The 22,425-nt window shown below is 42.0% G+C and overlaps 4 protein-coding genes across 5 annotated transcripts; 1 reads left to right on the top strand and 3 right to left on the bottom strand.

The window, feature by feature from the left end:
• The first annotated feature begins 1,037 nt into the window (after positions 1–1,037).
• Positions 1,038–2,882, top strand: nkx2.5 (NK2 homeobox 5). Its single transcript, XM_041944607.1, has 2 exons — positions 1,038–1,419; positions 2,027–2,882. The coding sequence occupies exons 1-2, from the start codon at positions 1,059–1,061 to the stop codon at positions 2,638–2,640; spliced, it is 975 nt and encodes a 324-aa protein (XP_041800541.1). The 5' UTR covers positions 1,038–1,058; the 3' UTR covers positions 2,641–2,882.
• Positions 2,883–4,313: 1,431 nt separating this feature from the next.
• Positions 4,314–9,001, bottom strand: bnip1a (BCL2 interacting protein 1a). Its single transcript, XM_041943771.1, has 6 exons — positions 8,840–9,001; positions 6,967–7,059; positions 6,769–6,860; positions 6,476–6,580; positions 6,140–6,258; positions 4,314–5,991 (listed from the first exon to the last, which is right to left on the bottom strand). The coding sequence occupies exons 1-6, from the start codon at positions 8,918–8,920 to the stop codon at positions 5,795–5,797; spliced, it is 687 nt and encodes a 228-aa protein (XP_041799705.1). The 5' UTR covers positions 8,921–9,001; the 3' UTR covers positions 4,314–5,794.
• Positions 9,002–9,343: 342 nt separating this feature from the next.
• On the bottom strand, positions 9,344–11,671 carry atp6v0e1 (ATPase H+ transporting V0 subunit e1). 2 transcript variants are annotated; one of them, XM_041943772.1, is made up of 4 exons: positions 11,461–11,671; positions 10,883–10,930; positions 9,866–9,989; positions 9,344–9,713 (listed from the first exon to the last, which is right to left on the bottom strand). In XM_041943772.1, the coding sequence occupies exons 1-3, from the start codon at positions 11,562–11,564 to the stop codon at positions 9,896–9,898; spliced, it is 246 nt and encodes an 81-aa protein (XP_041799706.1). In that variant the 5' UTR covers positions 11,565–11,671; the 3' UTR covers positions 9,344–9,713; positions 9,866–9,895. The 2 variants fall into 2 exon arrangements, with proteins under 2 accessions (XP_041799706.1, XP_041799707.1); XM_041943773.1 differs by having other exon boundaries at positions 9,344–9,710.
• A 1,040-nt stretch (positions 11,672–12,711) lies between these two features.
• Positions 12,712–16,841, bottom strand: rpl26 (ribosomal protein L26). The gene is made up of 4 exons (XM_041943962.1): positions 16,796–16,841; positions 15,881–16,052; positions 15,652–15,792; positions 12,712–12,878 (listed from the first exon to the last, which is right to left on the bottom strand). The coding sequence occupies exons 2-4, from the start codon at positions 16,046–16,048 to the stop codon at positions 12,750–12,752; spliced, it is 438 nt and encodes a 145-aa protein (XP_041799896.1). The 5' UTR covers positions 16,049–16,052; positions 16,796–16,841; the 3' UTR covers positions 12,712–12,749.
• Between the last annotated feature and the right edge of the window lie 5,584 nt (positions 16,842–22,425).

Below are 22,425 nucleotides of genomic sequence, written 5' to 3'. Positions count from 1 at the left end.
AGCAATCAAACTTGGCCGTTATATTATTTAAAACTCGGGTGTCAGATATGACACGTCTTTAGGATAACCTGGCCTGCAGCCTGGGTGGGAGTGTGTGTGTGTGTGTGTGTGTGTGTGTGTGTGTGTGTGTAGGTTTGTTGTCATCTGTTATCACGTCCTGATAACGCAGACAGTGGCTCCAGAATTGGAGGCAGACGGCAGAGTGTGTCGCTCCTGGTTTCAGGTTCCGTGTTCAGGGACCCAACCTGTTTGTCTGCTCCGTTTCCCGTCGGATGAGAGACGGGCCGACACCCCAAACACGTGCACGCGCACAGTCAGGTTTATCCGACACATTAACCCCTGTTAATCCCTCTCCAGAACCTAAATAATACAAGTCTGGCCTCCTTAGACGTTATTATACACTTTCGATATACAAAGTTAGATAAATGATTTCTCTTGGTACTTGAAGATACGTGTAAACATCCGTCCAAACGCTGGGCTTGTAGAATTAGCTGGAAATCCGTTTGCATTGTGCGTAATGACCAACTGCAATATAGCGAAACATCAATCGAACAAGTCATTTCTTTAATTTTAGTTTATTTATGACCTGTAGAAATCAATCCTATCCACCCCAAGGCATGGTATGTTTCTACCAGGATCAAGAAAATACCCGATTTAAGAAATTAGTCTAATTATAACGTCTCACATTTTAATTGCTTTGGAAAGAGAATAATCTCTGGGCTGGTGTACTTGAACACATTATAAGCAACATCACCTCTCGCGTGTACCAGGCATCACTTTACGTCATGAAATGGGAGTACCAGTGGCTCCATACAGAGGGTCGCACTGGCTCCCTCCTCCTCCTCCCTGCGTCACCGGGAGGAGAGCGAGGCCAAGGAAAAAGTTTGGAGACAGGGTTGACATTCAAAATGCAAACTTCACTCAAGATCAGTCCGCTACACCAAACTAATACTTAAACCCAGTAAATATTAGGCAGCAGAGAGGCTTGGAGGCTTGTTGACGTCTTTTTTGTCGCCTCCATATGACAGATTAATAGGTTGCTTTTGGAGTTCTTGGCAATGTTCCCCAGCCCCTGCACGTCCACTCCCTTCTCTGTAAAGGACATATTAAACCTGGAGCAGAGTCATGACGTTTTGGTGTCTTCTCTGGACGTCTCCTCTCGTATGGACTGCAGCACCGCGCCGACCTCCTCCTCTTCCTCCTCCTCCTCCTCCTCCTGCATGCTGACCCGCCTGAAGCAGGAGCCTTTGCGGGACATGTCGACCGCCGCCTCGCTGTTTGGAGAAGACCTCCACGAGTCCAGAGCCGGCAGAGGCAATGCGCTCAGCTTCGCTCCTACCTTTTATGGGAAATCACTCATGGAGATGGATATAATTAAAGATGGGAAATCAGACGCGTTTGAGGGGAAACGTAGAAAAGGTGAGCCCGAAACTGTATTTAGTTGGCCTGCGCAAAATTGGTCCACTGCAGGCTCATGTTGTTCGTGCAAAACGCAACAGATGCTCCAAAAGCAGCTGCACCGAAGCAATAAGCATTAACACAGATGATACTCTGCTAGATACAGGCTATGATACTGGATTTTTAGATTTAACGCAAATATAAAAGTTGAGGTGATGATCAGCATTTTTTGCAGGCCTGCTGGACTTTTTTTTAAAGATGTATGAAAGGTAAAAGAAGATCAATTTCAAGGCTACAAAAGCTGCAATGGCAAATATAACATTAATCAATAGCATTAATTATTCATCATTTACATTGGGCCACGTGTGTGTAAATCATGTGTAAATAGCTTTTTTTTTTCAAAGTTTACCCTGAATGCATCATAACTGAATCACAGAATTTGCACAAGAGAATGAATCATACTTTGGATTATGATTAAACCTATATGACAGGTATTATTATAATTATTATTATTATTATTACTATTGGTGTCAGTATTAGAAAAAAATAACTAATGATGAACTCTGAAAATAAGTAGTCACATATGTGTATTTTTTTCATCGTCTTCTTTCTTTTCTGGTGTAATCAGAGGAGTTCAGTCCTCCGGCTGAGCCTGTGGAGGACATAAAACCCGAAGATCCGGACCGACCAAAGCCGCGGAGGCGCAGAAAGCCGCGGGTCCTCTTCTCCCAGGCGCAGGTGTACGAGCTGGAGCGCCGCTTCAAGCAGCAGAGATACCTGTCCGCCCCGGAGAGAGACCACCTGGCCGGCGTGCTCAAACTCACCCCGACCCAGGTGAAGATCTGGTTCCAGAACAGGAGGTACAAGTGCAAGCGGCAGAGGCAGGACCAGAGCCTGGAGATGGTGTCCCTGCCGCCGCCCAGGAGGGTGTCGGTGCCGGTGCTGGTGCGGGACGGGAAGCCTTGTCTGGCGGCAGACACAGCCACCTACAACCCCTCTTACAGCATGGGCCACATCAACCACTTCACTTACAACAACTACCCAGCTTTCAGTAACTACACCAGCCCCGGCTGCAACACGAACTATGGGTGCAATTACCCTGCAGCCACAATGCAAACTATGCAAGGATCCTCCACAAACGGGAATTACATGAACTTTGGGGTGGGGGACTTGAATAATGTGCAGAACACGTTTTCCTCCAGTAACGGGGTGTCCTCGCTACATGGCATCAGGACGTGGTAAACAGATAAAAGCCCAACATCAAACACTCGTATTATCTATTCAGTTTGACGGGGATGTTTCTGACTGCATGCATTTTTAAACGAGTCGAGACTTCGCGGAGTTTGTGTAACCTCTCGGATATTTAACAGCTTACTTTTGGTAGTTTTTCGTTTTTGTTTTCCGCACCAGTTTTTGTCTGAATAACCTTCATTTTTATTTATTTTCCAGACTTGAGCGCAGATCTGTCATTGGAGCGAAAAAAAAAACCCAAATAAAAAGCAACTACAGATCTTTAAATGTTGTTTTAAATTTCAAATTGACATTTTCTATCTTTGTTTTGTGCATTTTTCCACAATTAGAAATACATTGTTAAATATGTTTACCTATAAAAAAGACAGTGGGCGACCGCGAAAAACACAACGTAACGATTTAGGCCCATGGAAAATGATTAATTCTATAGAGGCTATTATTATTATTATTATTATTATTATTATTATTATTATTATTATTATTATTATTATTATTTCTCAACATTGCTGACTTGCAACTACTTCATTCAAATTGCTTCAAGTTGTGTGATAATGTGATAATTGGCTCTCGTTTGACTCTGGCAAACAGTCCACAAAAAATTAAAAAATACATTGAGAAAAAGAACAACATTATAAAAACAGTCCGTCGACAGCGTATAATATATGCACCACTGAACTATGACAATATAGAATCCATGCCTCTGGATCCCATAATGGTCGAGCTGGTTATACAGTGTATCAACATAAAGGACCCTAACGTCTGTAAAACCCTCACATGGTTTGTGTCAGGTTAAAATGTTCAAGTGGCTATTAGGAAGCTTCCTTCAATATGCTTAAACAAGGTTAAAGGGTTGTTAAAGGTTTACACATTTTACAACCCGCTGTCAGCCACATGTACACTCCACACACGTTTAGAGGCTCCGGGACAGACATGGCGGTGAGCCGTGACCTTGACCTGTCTTAACGCTTTAAAAAATCAGATTCTGCTGAGTTAATCAGGATTTTTTTTTTTTTAATTCTATGGAGCTGCAAAGGTTTTGATTTGTATTAATTCTATTGTGTGCACAAGCATTTTCTATCCAATCTGTCAAAAGCCACCTGAAAGGCAACAGCTTCTCTGTATGTATGAGGACAAATTCAGGACATTGCCTGATCCCAGATATTTATCTATTTTTGGACAGTATATTTGATTATTAAAGACTGATTTTTTTGAAACTTTGGCCCGGTCGTTATTGTCATTTATTTGAGATCTGAGCTGACAACATTTAACTGGACTCTGACTCTGTAACTGACCAAAGCTCCCTTCAGTGGTAGAAACTACTACCTGAATGCAGGGTTGCAGAGACTCTGTTTCCTGTGTTTACGCCATCAGCCACCCGAGGCCCCAGGCCACTTGTCTCGATACAAACCCAAACACTTGATGGACACAATCGCGGTGCTAAATGCAAGAATAGTCCAATTTGCTCGACAGAGAGCCAGAGTCCTCGTCAGTTCTATGAGCAGGCCGGGAACTGGCTCTGCCCAACTGCCGCCACTTTACATGAGTAGGAGATGCTTATGCATCTCTCAGGTCTCTCCACACATGTTCTGTTGTCTGCTGTCTCACTTTAAACACACCCTCACAAACACACATTTGAGAAACAAGTCAAACATAAATGCAGAAGACTCTTCATTTATTGATAATCAATACTGACAAGCATTTAGAAGCATTAAACAAAATGGCAATGCCAGGTGATTGCAGAAAGGTTAGCAAGGTCATGTAGCTCCTCTGGCCACCCTCTCCTCCGAGGTGTTGAAAAGGCAACGTCAGATAACAGCGCCACACAGACCTAAAAATATTCCCCCTCGCCCTCCACCCACACTGGAAAGGGAGAGGGAAACGGGGAGGAATAATCTGCTTTTCCGGGTCTTATCTGAAGAAAGGCAGGGATGCATGCTGCTCTATCTCTGCCAGTGTGATCACTGCCACTGCTTTTCTGAGCTTTTCTGCTCGGCTGCAGACCAGAGCCAAGCTGACACGGGCAGAGGTGGAGGGAAGTGTGCGCACTCTTTCTTTGAGAAAAGTCTTTTTTTCTCTGGTTCGCACGATAACTGAATAAAACATAAAGACAATTCGAAGTGCGCGTACAAAAAGCTGCTCTGGTTATTCAGCTAGTGAAACACAGCAGCTGAATAGTGTCAAAGTCAATATGGAATATTCTATCCCCCCCAAAAAAGCATACAGTCATTACAATGCTGTAATAAATTATACCTTACAATAATTATACAGCACATCATTATAAATAATAATTACACAAAATGCATACATGTATATCTCTCTCAGTGACTTTATGGTCATCAGGTCATTGTTAAAACACCAGTCAGTGAGTCCCACTTCTGTTATAGAGACGTGATATTGTGACATTTAATATCGCTGTTGCTTAACTATACACTATAATATTATTTTAACGGAATGCATGCCAACAAAAGTGTGCTGAACTGACATGAAAAGTGCACTTGTTTTTTGATTATCAGGCTCCACTGAAATTTTGTTTACATTATTTTCCACAGACTTGTTTTTCTATCTCTAAGAAGCCACTGTGTGCCCCACATTAACAGCGAGTTTTACTGCTGTCAGCACTCATAGTTACGCATCTACACTCACAGAAACATCTGAAGCAAACTGAGAGCCACTATTTTAGGAGTCTGAGAACTACTGTCTGTGTGTGTGAACAAAAACTATACTGGATAGCCTCCACAGGAACGTGTAAAAGAAAAGATTAAAATGGGGTGTCCATCTGCTCTCACAAGTAAAATTATTAAAAGCAACGTAAAGCATTATGTTACATTCACTAACTGAAGATGGACATCTGACACATTTTGTGCCACCAACTCAAACATCCTCTTTTCCCTTTGGACGATGAAGCAAAATCTTTTCAATAAATGAAATCCTGCATGGAATTATAGGTGTGTAGGTTTAGTTTCCTCTTTGTGGACAATATTGCGCCCTCACAGTTCAGCGGCGTGAACACATTCCTCTGAGCAGACAGTCTCGTGTAATGTGTGTGTAATATGACACGCGGCGTTCAGAGTTGTTTAAATCATTTGCGCTGACCATGGGAAACGCTACACGTGGAAATGGGAGAGCTCCTTGGAAGGTACCTGGTCTACAGGAAGGGGAACAGTCTCTTCTTAAGGATGTAGAGAACTGTGGCGAGAAAGAGGGCGAGCGCCAGGAAGATGAGCAGTTTATCTGTGAGCTCTCTGCGGTTGTACTTGGTGATGAGCTTCCTCCCGAGCTGGATGGTCCCCGTCATGGTCTTAAATTCGTCATTGGTCTCTTGGATTGTCCTTGAGGAGGTTGCTTTAAGCAGGAGAGAAGACTGTTTTCAACACAAGTTCAGCAGAACTAAGTGGATAATTTAAGTATCTGGCATATTCCTTTAGTATAAATGACATAATCAGGAGATTGGCTAACACACGTTGCCACACTCTGCATTTCCTTCACTAACCTAGTGACGTCATGGTCTCCTCGCTCTGCTGAACCTGCTGCGCCATCATCCGGCTGATGCTCATAAGATTCTCTGTAATGTCACTGGTTGTCTGAGCCAGGCCCTCTTTGGTCATTTTCCTGAAAAAGACAAAACAAGAGATACAAATTGACAATTAACTGTATCCTGTAAAAAGATGAGAAGGATGTAAAAACAATATATTTTTCTAATGACACCATGAGGAGTTTTAGTATGTTGTTTGGAAACACTCGGCCAGGATATAAAGCTGACCCTTGTCTGAGCGCCCCTCATTTATGAGACTATTTCTCTAACAAGTCGAACACATTGTCAGCTCACCTCTGCCTCACAGTACTGTCTGCTCCGTTAAGAAGTGCCTGCTTTTCCATATTGTCTATGGACAGTTTGCTGGCCAGGTTGGCTTTCCTCCAAACTGTCTGGTTACTGCGAAAACAACCATAAATATAAAAGAATATGTTTATATTTTTCATGAAGTAGACATTACACAAGTTGAAACAGGCAATTTACACAAGCTTCCCCCCCGTCAGTACGGCAGCAGTGTCAACAGAAAAATGTGACAAAATTTCACATTGATAAAAGTCAGGGAATGGTTATATTATTGAACACATTACCTCAGCATCTGCTTTTTGTGTCCCTCTACCTGACTGATCATAGCTTGCTTGTCTGACTCTTTGTCCTGCTCCATAGCCATCTGCTCTAAATCCTGTCAAAGAAACAAAATGTTTTTAGTTCCTTTTCTTTTTTAAGCCGTCTATCATCATAAAAACAAGCGTAAGCGGTTGATTTGGGGATCGCAGAGATTTTCTTACCTGAATCCGCAATCTGAGATTGTGGAAACTCTTTTTCACATCTGCGTTCAGCTCTGTCAGCTGGCTTTGAGGGCCTGTGCACTCATTAATGTCCTGGTGAGACATGAAAACGAGGATGAGATAGACACAAACCTGGTTTATTATTGTTAGTTGAAGTTACGCTGCTGCACAGTTAGTGTTCTGACAGTTCGAGCTGTTCTTTCAGGATGAACTACCACTGGCACTCACTGGAAGCATGAGGCACATCATTCTCTCAATGTGACAACTCGGGCGACCAAACATGCCGAATGAAATAAAGCAGCTCTTTCACGAGAAATTAATCTGCCAAATAGCCTTATGATAATCAATTATTGATGTATCGTTTATCATCTATATAATGTCGGAATATAATCTCAATCACAATTTCCCAAAGTCCAAAGAGGTCTTGAAATTTCCTTTTTTCTGATGAGCAGTTCAAAACTGAAGGGCACTGAATGTTAACTGATAACAAACAGAGAAAAGAAAATATCTGAAGTTGTCTGCTCTTACCATTGTTCAATTATCAAAATTGTTGTCTGTCTGCTATAATATTATAAATGCACTTAAAACAAGGTGTAGAAATAAAGTCTGATTAATAAGTAGTGCTAAACAATTCAACTTTATTTCAGGCTCATGGGACCATATCAGTGTAAAAAATAATAATAATAATAATGACAAAAAAACTAAAAACAAGGTCAATAGCACAGCAATCATTGCAGCTCAAAAGTCTACGGTGATTAAAACACATACAAACGTCTGTTCCGGTGTTTCCAAAAACACAAGAAGTGAGTACCTTGTCTCACTTTGTGTAAGCTCAGTTAAGGCCATTATGGTCACATTTTTTGAACCAGTTAATCAACATAAATTTATACAGAAAATTCCTCAACACAGGATGAAAAGTGGAGAGATTACTCGTCACGTCAATGAGGGAACATTCGCCGAGTCTGATTCGCCTTGGTTTTACCGACCATGATGACACTCTTTTTAGAGTTAAATTTGATGTTTGATGCAGAAATGCTCTTATTTGACTTGCATGGTTTGATGCAAATACCAAAAACACAATATCCGTATCAAGTGTGGGGGACCCCTCGCTCTTTTAGCAAACAATTTACCATGAATAATTAGGTCAAAAGCTTCGGATGCATTCAGAAAACACATAAATACTGTAGTGATATGGCTTCTATACTTTCAAACTATTTCCTTCAGTGTATATACATATATATATATATATATATATGTATATAAATCTGTGCTGTGTTTAATTTAAAAACCCAACTGATTATCAGTGGACGTTCACATCACCCACAACAAATATGCATGTGTATGAACTTTTGACTCTTTTAAAAGAACTTCTAAAAACGAGCATACTGAGATATTCATACATACAACTTTAACTGCGATACACCAGTCCACCTCCAGCCCAATCACACTGATTAGAGGATCGTATGTCGTGTGCCATGAAAATCATTGTTAAAGTAATAACAGTCTCTTGTAAAGACAAGATATCAGCGCTCTCCAGCAGCTGGTCAATGGAAACGCGTTTGTCCGACATAGAGATAGACAGACTAGATCGAGAAATCATGATCACCCTCCTAAAACAAACTAGTTTCAAAATGACAATGTGACTAGTGCATTTGGCTGTGTATTTAACATACGTTACAGCACTCTGACTCCACTGTAGAGCAGCGGATCTTGTAAGAGCAGCTCTGTCGGCACACCGGCTGGCTGACTGCGGCTGGAAACATTAGCTGTAGCATAAACACTGTCAAACAACACGAGTCCCTTGCGTGACAAGCTCAAAAAGCCGCGGCTCGCAGCATAACTCTCAGTAATCTTACCAAATACATACTCGCACCTGGATGAGGGCTTTGATTTCCAAGTCATATTTGAGTATTTCTTGTTCACATATTCGGACGTGGACATCTGAAGACGCCATACTGCCAACGTAGACTGCTCGAGCTACGGCAAGCAGGAAGCCTGTTTTGAACTTCTCCTGCGGGCCTCGGCCATACAACCCACATTATACCCTTTATGCTATTATAAATGAGATAGACTGATTACTGTTTTATAATTATTATACAGTGAATAATAATAACGGAGAAATGTTTAATCAAACTGTGCTGAAATTGGGTATATGTATCTACGTTGGTGTGTAAAGACATTTCAAAGTAATAACATCATTTTAATGTCATTTTGGTCAAGTACTTAAAATGCATCATCAAAGTGAAATGCACATATTCTTAAATGTCAACATAATGAGAGGGATGATATCTACAGCAACATTATTTACCAGGAACATTAAGTCATTACACTTTAGAAACAAAATAAATGTAAACAAAATACAAAAGCTATGGACCAATTCAGTTTTAATATTAGTTTATGAATTAGCAACTACAGAATGGATTTACATCCATTACCAATATTACAAGACCAAAAGACATCACATCAACACGGCACACAACTGCTATTTAAAGGTAAAGTCATTCATATTAACAGCAATGAACACAATATACATAATATATAAACCAAGCAACACCAAGTGAAGGCTGCTTTAATTTAGGGAAAGCACATTCAGTGAGATCTCTCTGAGGTCCTTTGGAATCATTTTTGTACAAGGCACCAGTGCGGGCATCACTCAATCATCACACTGCGGTCTGAGTTTAAGGCAATTCAGAAGGAATGATCTCTGCTCAGTCTGATGGTATGCAGCAGTGTCAGGTCCTCTCCTTCTGAAAGAAATACAATAACCAGTTTTAGAGAAAACCAAGCCAAGCTTGATCTATAGGTTACATATAAGTACACAGTCCAAAAGCTGCATAAAAGTAGGCAGGTACACCAAGTCTATGTTCAATGCGTCCCTCTTTCAAAGGAAGACATTTACCTGTATGGTCAGGGGTCCTGGTAGAGTAAATTATGGCCAATGGAAGTTCAGGTACCAGATGGTGTCAGTGGACAGAGCAGGCCCAAAAAGTGGGTTCAACTGGGCCAGAATTGCTATCAACCAGCTGATGGACAAAAAGGATAGTGAGGTCAGACGTGGCAATACCAAACTACTTACATCCTTCAGAGCTCAGTGAATGGGTCATTTCCTGTTCTCTAACAAAAGCTGTTTCTGAATTTAGGCCCACATTTGTAATGACAAAATGTCTAGTTGTTGGGATCGTTCAAACTGAAGCTATGTGGAAATAACCACACTTGGCTGCAGCACTTGCACTGTTTCTATTGCACTCTTTTCCCATCTGACGTGTAACAAGACACCATAAGCACACTTGCAACTAATTGCAAATATAAATAATTTATCATTAAATACTGTATGCAAGACAGTACTAACTCCGATGGCAGGGTTTGTTTTATTGTGACTGCAATACACATAAATGAATCTGGAGTAAAAGAGGGGAAGCAACTGAACATCAACAACATCATCCAATCTCCACAGTCTAGCTATACAAACAAACATCCACTTGTGGGGAATGGGAGGCATGCACATATACATTATTAAGGCTGCAACTTAACATTACTTCTTCTTCTTTACAGAGGAATTTGACTTCAAATATCTTGTTCTGTCTGACTTACAGTTTTAAACAATATGATATTCAGTTTCCTATCACAAAAGACAACACAAGGCAGGAAATCATCAATTCTGACAAATTTGAACAAAGGTATGTTTGGTACTTTTGCTTGACAAATTACTTAAATGATTCACCAGTGATCAAGATGTATGTCAAACAATGTCAGGTTAATGAATTAATCAACAAATGATCTAAACTATTTATATTATAGATCTTACTGACCCTCAGTTATTTTGATTATGTGCAATAGATACACATGTATGATATATTTTATAACACAACAAGATGTTAAAGAAATCCTGGTACATTTGCAGGATGATAATACTTACAACAGGTAGCAGCAAACCGCAGTTAACACCAGCATTGTGACTATCACGCTGGGGGGAAAGGAGAGAATATTTAAAAGTGGTATACTTAAAATCTAATGACTGCATGCTCTGCTTTAAAACACATCTGAGGCCATTCATTAGCATAGCTTGATCTCGTGATGCGGGTGACAAACAGAAAAATAAGGGAAGTTGGATTAGGCACATTTTCCATAGATGGAGTATATGAGTTTGGTCTCTAAATATAAGGAAGTAGACAATCTAGATGTTTTATAGAGAGATGTCAAAAACCCCAGTTTTGAAAAGGTAATACAGATTAAGCTTCCTTCGACTGACGTAGGAGGAAGCGCTGTCAAACTAGCTTTAGCTAACGAGCTAACCATAACTTTTACTTAACGTTACTAGCGGGTAACGTTTCAATTTTAATTCTTAAAATAACATTGAGAAACTGATTTAAAAAGCATCGCTTCTTCACACACTGTACACACACCTGTATGAGTTCAGAGTCACGGGACAACACACAAAAACATAACTTCTCTTTAGCTTTGAACTGGCTACAAAGAGCCAGCTAACAAACTTACCCTCTGTTTGGTCCTTTAGGGATGAACCAGGGTACTACTCCTCCAACAATACCCCAAAACAGGGTCATTACGGACATTGCGATGACAAAACGTAACTCTGCCATGGTGGTGCTTTGTTCTAAAGCAGAAATAAGTCAGAAAGACAAACTTTTAACGTGAGAAACTTGGGTACTGTCCGTCTGCCAGACAGAAGCCACGGGTCTCCAGTCAGAGAGCAGGCAGCAGGTATCACATGACCATCAGCCAGAGAGGGAGGACCTAAAGTGAGTCCTGACACTTATCTGTTAAACATCTATATGCTTAAAGGTTGAACCTCCTGAAAACATAAAATAAAACTGTTCAAGCAAATGCATCACTTTGAAAGGGTCTTAGCAACTGATGCTTTCAGACACTTCATTTGGAAATGTTAGTCATCCAGTATTTCATTTTCGGACTTCCGACTGGGAAAGTTTAGACTGTGGTAAAAAGTGACACCTAATGCTCATTTAGTAAAATTGCAAAATTATCAGCATCATAGAAGCAGCACCAGGATCCTGTCGTGCAAAACTGTTAATTCTGTTTTTCATGTAACTCCCCGTTGAGTGTATGTATGGTGTTAAAAGAAATCATTATCAGTTTCTGTCTAAATGGGTGATGTTTAATTTCATGTCAGACCTTACAAAATGAGAAACGTAATCTGTCAAACCACCTCAAATAGTTTATTCTGGCAATATGCAAATTGTTTGAATGTCTTGTTCTGACAGACCTATACCAAGAGCCCAATTTCAATGAAATTCTGTTATTCCTATGCATTCCCAGCAGTTTTTGACATCTTTCAGCATCAAACAAAAAACAGTCAGACACCTGGCCCCATACACCTTTGTGCTCTGCAGCCTGCTCACCTCTAACAGAAGAGCACAAAATTATCAGGATCCAAAATTAGTCTCTGGAGGTTAAACCTCTGTCCAAATTCCTAAATAAAAAAACAGCAGTTTCAAACACCTCTTGCTGCTGCATGACACATTTTAAATGCTGGACAAAAAGCAGCGCACCCCAGTGGGGTTTGTGGTCTCTGTACGGACCTTTCACAATGACCCAAGTTCCTTTTGTGACAGCTGATGTCCAGTTCAACAATGTCTTGGTGTCAAGACTACTTCAAACAAGGTAAGGATGTTTGAAATGTAAATTACTTAACCTACAAATACATTTAACACAGTGCAAAGATTAACATCATTCCACCGCCACAACGAAAACATGACAGACAAAGTGTGATCCATTTATACAGTTTATTTGATAGCAAAAGATCATTTTCACTCCTGCATCTTCTCAATGGTCTCCTCCTTGTATTTGCCCTTCTCCTTTCCATCAGCGCGAGACTTGGCCTTGCGCTCCAGGATCTTCTTGCGGTCCTTGTCCAGCTTTAGCCTGGTGATGACGACCTGCAAAGGGAAAAACAAACGGGTTGGTAAACAAGTCATGAAATCTCAGTGGCAGTGGGTAAGCCATTATTGCTTCCATTTAAAGACAGCAAAAATGGCGGAAAATAATGTGGTGACTTTACAACTCAATACAATAACATTAAAAGTCACATCCACAACACATCTCTAGTGACTGACTAGCGAACAGTAGACAGCCACTAAAAATACACAATGTAGAATTCATTTGAAAAAAAAAAAGGAAAACAAAAAAAACTAACAAGCAAAGGCTTCAGACCATGAGATGAGTTACATGTTTGATAGTTGTAGGGCTCTGAATCAATTATTTGCTCCTGTTGTCCACGACATTACAGAGGTCTTAATATTCATGTCAGATACCTAAGGTCCTGCAACAGGTACAGGTGTAATTAATAACAATAACGGCTACACAACCTTTAGGTGTGCCAACTCCAGGGCCCCAGGTGTTGCTCACGCTGGACAATTGTCATGGCTTACATGAACACCAAAACTCAATGGAAACCCTCATTATTGCCATTAGAGGCCCCTGTGCCTTTTCTGCATGTCATGTCAGTCTGAGAAAAATGCACAATTAGCTTAGCCAAATGCTCCACTACAACTATCAGAAGTGCAGTTTGCTTTGGCCAGTTCACATGAACCTGTCAGAGCACAGCAAAATGCTGCTGTGTAAAGTTTTCTGTAGTCACATCTGGGTGACTGTCTCTTTACAGCTTACTCACAGCCCATTGACATTCTACAGCCTTCAGCTATTGAATGTAGGAAAATGTTTAATACAAGAAAATGTTACAGTGAGGTTATAAAAAGAAACTGACAGGTTTGCTGCTGTGGGTTGAATACTAAGATTGTTCCATTGTAATAAGTCATCCAACAAACTGTCAAAGCAGACATTCTGACTTGTCACTGAAGGGAAAAGCACAGGTGTTACTAATAACAATGTAGGCTCCAGTCTGTTCAAGTGTACTGGTAAGCCATGACATTGTGACAGGGGGCCAGCATCCACGACACCAGGAACCTGAAGCTGTTAAATGCAATTCGGCCATCATTAATTTAATGATTTACACCTGTGCTTTTCCTGCTGTGACGTGTCAAAACTTGTTGCATGAAAAAAACTTCTACAAACGGCCAGACACAAATACGACCTTCAATTAAAAACTGTTTAGTATTGTGTTGAGATTTTAGTTGTGTTACCGTTCTATGGTTTTGAGGCTATATTTTTAATGGAAAGTGGACTGCATTACACTACAGTACAGTACTACAGTTTTTATTTTATTATCCTTAATTTACATATATAGGTGATCTAAGTTTAGAAACAATATAATGGAATTCAAGTAACACTATAAACTAGAGCTGTTCAAATGAACTGGATGACAATGTACAGGTGTTTCTACATTTCTGGTTACTGTATACGACCCATCGTTAATATACATTCATTAGCTGTTTGCATTCATTACTTTCACACAACTTTTCAGAGAGAAATTTAACAGTGATCTGAACAGTGAAAGAACTGTGCTTTACCTAGCCTCCTGTCCGTGATATGTTTAATTGTCATCTTGTTTAGTTCCTCCTGTACTTGATAGCTCACTTGTTAGTCATTGTTTTGCGGTTACAAAAAGTCTTATTTTAACAAAGTAAAAACACTTGTATTTACTTATCAATTGGACAATGTTCAATTTTGCCTAAATTAGCATTATGTCATATCCACATAGCGCCTCCCTGTTTCTCACTGCCTTCAAACAATCAAAAACATGTGTGCATATTCACTGTAACAAACAAATACTAGTTCAGCTTACTAGAATACAAGGGCTCAAGTCTGGTTCATTTAATGGGCCTAATGGAGGCTCAGAAATTTACTACCTTACTGTCTAAGACAGGCATGTCCAAACTATTCCATAAAGGGCCGTGTGGCTGCAGGTTTTTGTTCCAACCAAGGAGGAGCACACCAGGCCAACCAATCAACATCAAGGGATCATTAGTTATCAGCTGAAGACTGAGATCAGCTGATTAATTGATTCCAGCCTGGTGTGCTCCTCCTTGGTTGGAACGAAAACCTGCAGCCACACGGCCCTTTATGGAATAGTTTGGACATGGCTGGTCTAAGAGAACTTCAAAGCCACCAAGACACTGTCTCACATATAATGAATGTAAATGTGGTGGACACAACAGAACTTCTCAAAAGAAACCAGTAAAATAAAGCAACACCACTATCTACAGTCTCGAAATCACCACGAAGCTGAATCAATATCTCTGACAGTGTTTAACAAAAACTGAATTATACTTGAGTGTATTACAAGCCACGTGGTATAGACTAAATGAAAACAAAATCAAGTGCGGTCCAGCATTTTCTATCTAATTTTAAACACGACACACTACATGTAAGTGCTGCTCCCATCTCTACTGCAAAGCGCTTGGGAAGATCAGCTATACAACTTCTGAGCCATGATTTTAAAAAGCTTCTCTGGTACTTCAGGAGTGCAAGAAAAGGAGAACAGGTATAATTCTATTCACCAGAAAATGGTATTTGCCACTTAGAATTACACGTAACAGATGGTGTGACAACTTTATTTTCACTTCACATCAATGAGATGCTAAAAAGGCATTAAAACACATCTCATGTGTGAGTCTTGACAGGTACACATACAGCTTCTTCACACAGGTTTGCAACCACTGACTTCCCTAGAGTAACCTTGCAACAACATTCACTTTTACACATTTTTTTTCCACTGAATCAGGCACTTGAGGATCTACACGACTGCCTCACCTTGCTGGGGTGGATGCCGACATGGACTGTGGTTCCGTTGGCCTTCTCTCTCTGCACACGCTCAATGTAGATGACGTACTTCTTCCTGTAGACCTGCACCACTTTGCCGATCTGCTGGCCTTTGTAGTGTCCACGGACAACCTGTTTGCAAACAACAGAAGCAAGTCAAGCAAACGCACCTTACACTTCTCATACCGGTTATGACTGTCAGCATTTCAAACTACAATACCTGGACTTCGTCATCTTTGCGGATGGGCATGGACCTCACGTTGTACTTCTGGCGGAGCTCCTTGGACAGGGGGGAAGACATGATCTTCCTCCTGATGTGTGAGGGGGCATTGAAATGCCTCTTTCGGTTCTTGCGGCGGGAGGATGTTACAAATGGATTCAGCTTCATTATGCTGTGAGCAAACAAGTACACACACAGTTAAGCACACATTAACTACATTAACTTGATAGAATGGCTGCAGTTATTTGTCAAATGCTACTCTTAACTGTTGAAAACGTGAATCTGGCGAGCAGTTTCACAGAAAACGTTCGCGAGTTACCAAATGAATGCGGTTACTCTCTAAACGTCAGCTACAACCTCAGTTTGAGGAGTTAGCATTTAAGTTTTTCTGCGAACCACCTCATCTGAAACACAAGTAACGTTGTGCGACTTACACTGCAACTACTGGAAACACCTACATTTACACTATGAATTTAGCAGCTAGCTAGCTAAGTTTGCCAGGTCTTCAAAGCTGTATGCTAAGCTAGCAAAATGATGCTACTGCGTTAGCATAATATAACAAACCGACTACCGCGATCATGTTTCTGTGCAAACATTAACTCAGTGCTATTATCGAGCGAACTACAGACTGAAATGGAAAGACATTAACTGTGAGGGAAGCCGAAAATTAGTCGCTAGCACCAGGAATCAAGCACATTCAGTAGCCGACATGCGGATACCGATCGACTTGACAGGGGGACCAAATACTGAGAGATTGTAATTGGTAATCTATCATCAACATGACTTCAATAGTGGCCATATTTTGATTGTGACAAGGTTTACGAGGTGTTTAAACTGTTATGGGGACATACAGTGACATTATAGGGAGGATGGATGCTGATAACTTTAGTGAAATTATCTGCTAGGAATTCTTACCCTGCCGTTCACTCCTCTATGGCCGGCGGAAAAGAGACTCTCAAAGTACTTCCGCTGGCATTAGTTCACACTCAAGTCTCGCGAGATGTCCACTAACACAGCCTAAACGACACAAATAAACATTTATTACAGTGAGCATACTACAGGAACACTTACATTTAGTTATATTATATCTTGTAATATCACTGCGTGTTGTTGTAATAGTTCAATTTGACGTATGGGGCGATGAAAATGAAAATTTCATTGACATGTGCAATGACAATAAAGACTCTTGAATCTTGAATCTTGAATGAAACGTTTGGTTCATTTTGACCACACTTTTTTGGTCCTGCATTATTACAAGTTAAAGTTTATACACATGGATTCAAAAACGAGTCCTCTTTAAAAGTAAAATATAAACGGAACTGTCTTTGTTACTGGTTTTATTTTTGCTACGTTATAACTCCCATTTGTTGTCCATATGAAATATTGCCACAAGATGGCACCAAACTCAATTAATCAATAACCTGGACAGCAGTTGGAAACAACTTTTGTCTATGATTCATCAAGTTTTGGCCTATGTTCATCACACACTGTGCTGTTGTCATGTTCCTACTGCTTAGCATAACGAATTAACACTAGTAACGTGATAAAACACAAATATAACGGCAAAACGTGGTGATAGCCTACCATGAACTGTGTAAATCGTAGGTAGGCTTTTATATGTGCAATGTTTAGTAGCCCACCAGATTCCTATTGGAATATTGTGGGAACAACATCGTCATCTCCGTAATGAGCTGTGATTGCTCTTCTTACTCCAATAACCTGACAAACTGTCAAAAGGGAGGGGGTGGGGGTGTTTACACCGGCAGACCACACATACGTTGACCTCCCATCTGGAAGAACAGAGGCGACCCGCCGTCCTGCCGCCACTCAAACAACTACACACACGGAGGGAACTGCCGACACGGAAGCGGAGGCGCGCTGACACGGTGCGCCGTTTGCTCCCCGAGCGCCGCGCGGCTTCACCGGAGCCTGCCGCCTGCCTGCCTGCGCTGTCTGCCTGCGAGAAGTGATGCTGTCATAGCCCCCTGCGCCGCGGACAGAGAGCCTCTTTCCCCTCCCGCACCCTCACCGCCCCCCACCCCCCACCCCGGTTCCTCTCCTGCTGGCTGTCGCGGCGGCAGTGCGGATGTGGAGCCCGCGACGCAACGCTCTTCACCCGTCGGCAAGCACAGGAGAAGAAGATGAAATGTTTTTCCCGTTACCTTCCGTACCTTTTCCGCCCTCCGAGCACCATCCTCTCCTCCACTTGCCACACCGAAGGTAGGGTGGGACGCCGAGGGGGGGGGCTGTCAGGGGCTGTGAGTTGCTTACTTTGAGCGTGTGACATGAATGTTCAGGCTGCTGCTCCGTCCCTGACACATACAGTGTGCATGTGTGCAGAAGTTAAGGCTGTCCAGTTGCAGGGCTGCTAACCCACCGCAGATTTGTCACAGCGCGTGAAGTTGTTGGAGCCATTCTCAAATCTAGAGATGGGGTAGATGTAAAGATTACCGACGCAAAGGACTTCGAGGATTTCTATTTTTATGTTTTTTTTTTATGCGTGTGATTGTGCGTCTGGTGTACAGAGTAGCGCTCCTCATAGCTAGAGCTGTCAACATACAGGCCTATAGCATGACAAGAGAGACACTCAGTTTGTGGAGTTGCATGATAAGTGTCTTCCATTGGCCCTTAGCGTTGGATTTCCCATTCATTCCCACTTAGTTAGCTTGCTTAGTTAATCCTTAGACGCCATGCATGGCAGGAGGCCTCTCTGAGACACTATCAGTCTTCATTCACCTGCAATTCACTGAATTCAGAGGATGGAATTTCCTGGAGAGCCAAAAACCTTGACCAAGCAATACACCCGGTCTATACAGAGTTCCTGCCCTGGAGTTGTGCGGGGTTAAAATCTTGAATTGAGTGAGCTGACCGTAGCCATGATGGCAATAAATGAGTCCATAAAAGCTGTGCGATTCATCCTGCTGATTGTGCTGTCAGATGGGGCAGCCCAAGAGGGTCTGAGTGTTTGTATAACCAGCCATTTACTAGGTCATAATGTGGAGACTGAGCCACTGCATTATTTAGCTTTGCATGGTTGCCCTCTTTCCTGTACGCGCTCTGCCCTCAGCCCTCTGGCACAGGAAGGAAGTACAGTCTACAGTGCAGTATGTGGTGGTCATAGCCAGGGCCCTTCAGCCTGTAGAGCTGACCTATATATTGTATGTATCCAGTAAGAAAAGGAGGAAGACCTGAAGGGTATCTATGCTCACTCACTCACTCACTCACGTATTCTTCTGCTCCATCACATCCATTACATTTCCCCTTTTAAAGTTTAATCCATGTCCTCCCTTTCACGATTCTTCTGAGCACTTTTACATTGATTTGTGAGATGAATTCTGTCTACGCGGCTTAAGAGTCAACTTTTATTTATTGGCAAAATGTTGAATACAGTATACAAAAGATAACATGAGCTTGAGAATGACAACAAAAGGACGTCCAGTTAATGAAACAACAGGAGAGAGGATACATTATTTAAGTCTGTGTATGTAGACAATCTTAAAGAAATTTTGGGCTTCTTCACGTGGCCCAAATGATGCAAGACACGTTGGAGTACTGAGAGAAAAGTCAGGGATTTACACATGTTTTCTTTGGAAATTTGGCCAACAAAGTGTGAAAATTGACGACGCACTCAAAATAATGATTCCTGTGTCGAGTGTGTCACTTCTGACAAGTTGTCATGATGACGTGGTGGACTCAGCTAAACAAAAGTATTATCTTAAATTAGCTCAAGTGTTATCTTCATGACAACTGAGCAAACTTCATCCAGTGAGGAGGAAAGAGGGGTGTGGTTGAAACTCCTTGAAAACATTAATAGTGGAGTGAAGCTTTTTTTTTTTTGTCAAAGCACTGTTTCAAAGGCCAAAAACTTTTATGCCCGAGCATTTTCCTGTCCAGGATTGTGGTTTATATTTTTCTAGCTTAACAGACACATATGCTCTCTTGAAACCTGATTCGTACACTATACATATCTCAAATTATTCTTTGCCATATGTAATGCAGAGATATGATCGTCTAAGTCACAAACGTGAGCTCCTAAACTGAAGAGGTGAGATCAACAAACACAATCCTTCACTCCCACTCTCTTACATGTCTCCAACTCCCCCCCGCCTAAGATAAGGGAGTGGTATAATAGAGGAAATGATAGATCAGTAAGCGTGGAGCTGCTCTGCTCAGCCACAGTAATGTGATATACCATCCTGCGTTGCTCCCTGTGAGGTGAAACGTGAAAGGGTTGTGCGCAGAGAGCGAGTGGGAGACGTTGAATCTCATGTGCTGGAGGCCAGTCGGGTGTGATGACACAGCAGATGACCTTGGAAATGTGATGTGTAAAAATGACACAGGCGGTCCCGTCTGCAGGCTGCCTGCTCGATGTGTGTGTTTAAAAAAAAAAAAGTCAGAAAAAGTGTTTGCACGCAAAGCAATGTGTGCACGCGTGTGTCTGCGTTACACGGAAGCCCGTGCCTCGCTGTTTGTTTGCTCATGTGTTTGCTCTTCCTGCCGTGACCTTGTTGCCGTGGTTTGCCTTTCCATTAGCCCTGCTGGTCTTGAGGAGGCTGGTGGGTGCACCACTGTAGCCCTTCTTCTTCCTCTCAAGCCTCTCCTCCCTCCCTCCCTCCCTGTCCTCAACATCTCCCAGCATTCACGTCTGCTCCAGCTGAGCAGAGTTCACCCCAGGGAAGATGAGTGTGCAGTTACCATGTTAGTGGAAAATACATTATATAAGCCCTGCACTGGACCTTATTGTGTGTGTGTGTGTGTTCTATTTGTTTATCTGGGCCATTGTGGAGAGCAGTGTGCCAGCTCGCTTGGATTCACCTGGGTCCAGTCTCTGAGGGATACACAGCCAGCTTTTGACTGCCTGTGTCTTTTAAATGTGTGTGTGTGTGTGTGTCGGGCCCCTGTGGAAGTTTGCACGAGTCTCAGCGTGGCTTTTATGTTTGTTTTTTTTCCTGCTCTTTTTTCCCTTGGTGTTCTCCTTTTCCCTTTTCACATCAGTCTGTCAGTTCTGGTGTGATGGATTAAGTCTTAAAGGTTTCTGATGAGTCTATTTGTATGTGCGTCTCCCCTCTGCTGTCCTGCGTTTGAGTCAGGGAAAAATGTGCGTCCCCAAGTGACACCTCGCCACATCTCACACTGCCATCAATCAACTCAGCCAGTCCTGCCTCGGCGTCCTCTTCTTCCTCCTTCTCGTCGCTGTAGTGTCTGAGGGCAACTCTGTGATACATTATTTGTTAAAGTGTGACAGAAAAAAGCAGAATAGAGTAATGAATATTTAAGATTAGATCTGCGAGAAGAAAGTCTTTGTGATTAATGACTAGAGTTGACATTTGTCATGTCTTGTGGTGTGTGTGTTTGTATATGTGTGTACTTGTATATGTGTATCTGTGCACTTTGCATTTTTGCTCGGCTGTTTTATTTATAAGGAGAGCAGTGAGCTCGTTGTGGCAGTGCCTGAGGGGGCTTCTGTCGGCATTTTGACAAAGCATGACACCGAGTTGGAGTTTGGTTGGTGAGGAGCACAACGTGTGCTGGTGTGTGTGTGTGCCGTTATCATATGTTGCGTTGTGTTGTTTTTATCCTGACAGACACCCACTTCACAGCTCAGAACACACTCCTCGTAGTCGTCCCGTCCTTGCATGCCGTCGGGGACAAACACCCTACATAAATGCGCACACATAAGGTAGCCACACACTCGTGCACGTGACTGCTCGGTTTCAGTTTGGTCAGCTGTTCTGTTCAGAGGAGAACGGGGAACAAAGGGGTTCTAAAAAGGATACCAGAAAGAAGGAGGAAAATGAGAAGAAATCATGTCCATGTGCAGCTATTACTTTATACTTGCCACTCTGACATGCAAACTGACATGTTGAGACAGGGGAATGGCCTTAAAGGGCTCCGCCGCTCTTGTGATTGTGTTGCAGTCCCTTAAAGGTGGTGCACTTGTGCGAAAGAGATTAATAAACTGACACAGCAGAGATATCCTGACTCGTAGTCTCTCATGTGGATCAACTTCCAGAAACACTGGGGCCTACATTTCCCACAATGCACCCAAATCATGTCTTTTGTTAGACCCTGCCTGGTAGATTCCTATGTCCTTTAGATTCAGCGGCAGAGGGCTGTAGCACAGGTTTCCTGTTAAAAGTTTGTTCCAAGCTGAGATAACCCTGATGACATCGCTGTGGCACCATGAAGGTAATTTCCTCAGACTTTAGAAAGCTCCCCCTGAGGCACAGATGACTATAGTTTTCAGGGGCACCTCATGACGAGTAACCTTAACTCCATATGTACGTTTGCTCGAGCTGAATGCACATGCAGAAGCTCATGTGACAGCAGACATCTGCTCTGCTGAAGCGCCCCGGAGCAAAACACTTTCATGCCGACTCGCTTCAGGTTCTCTTCTGTTTGTTGTGTTGTGTTGTTGTAAGAAAAGAGAATTTCCCCTCATGGAAAAATAATTCAATGACAACATAAGAGATTTGTTTCTGTTTTTGGAAAGGATTGATTGAAGTAGACTTATTTTGATATTTATTTTTGAGTGACATTTCTTG

The sequence above is a fragment of the Chelmon rostratus genome, chromosome 9 (genome assembly GCF_017976325.1).
Source record: "Chelmon rostratus isolate fCheRos1 chromosome 9, fCheRos1.pri, whole genome shotgun sequence".
In the NCBI taxonomy this organism is placed as follows: Eukaryota; Metazoa; Chordata; class Actinopteri; order Chaetodontiformes; family Chaetodontidae; genus Chelmon; species Chelmon rostratus.
Note: the sequence above shows the minus strand (reverse complement) of the source record. Positions and strands in the feature narration are given on the sequence as shown.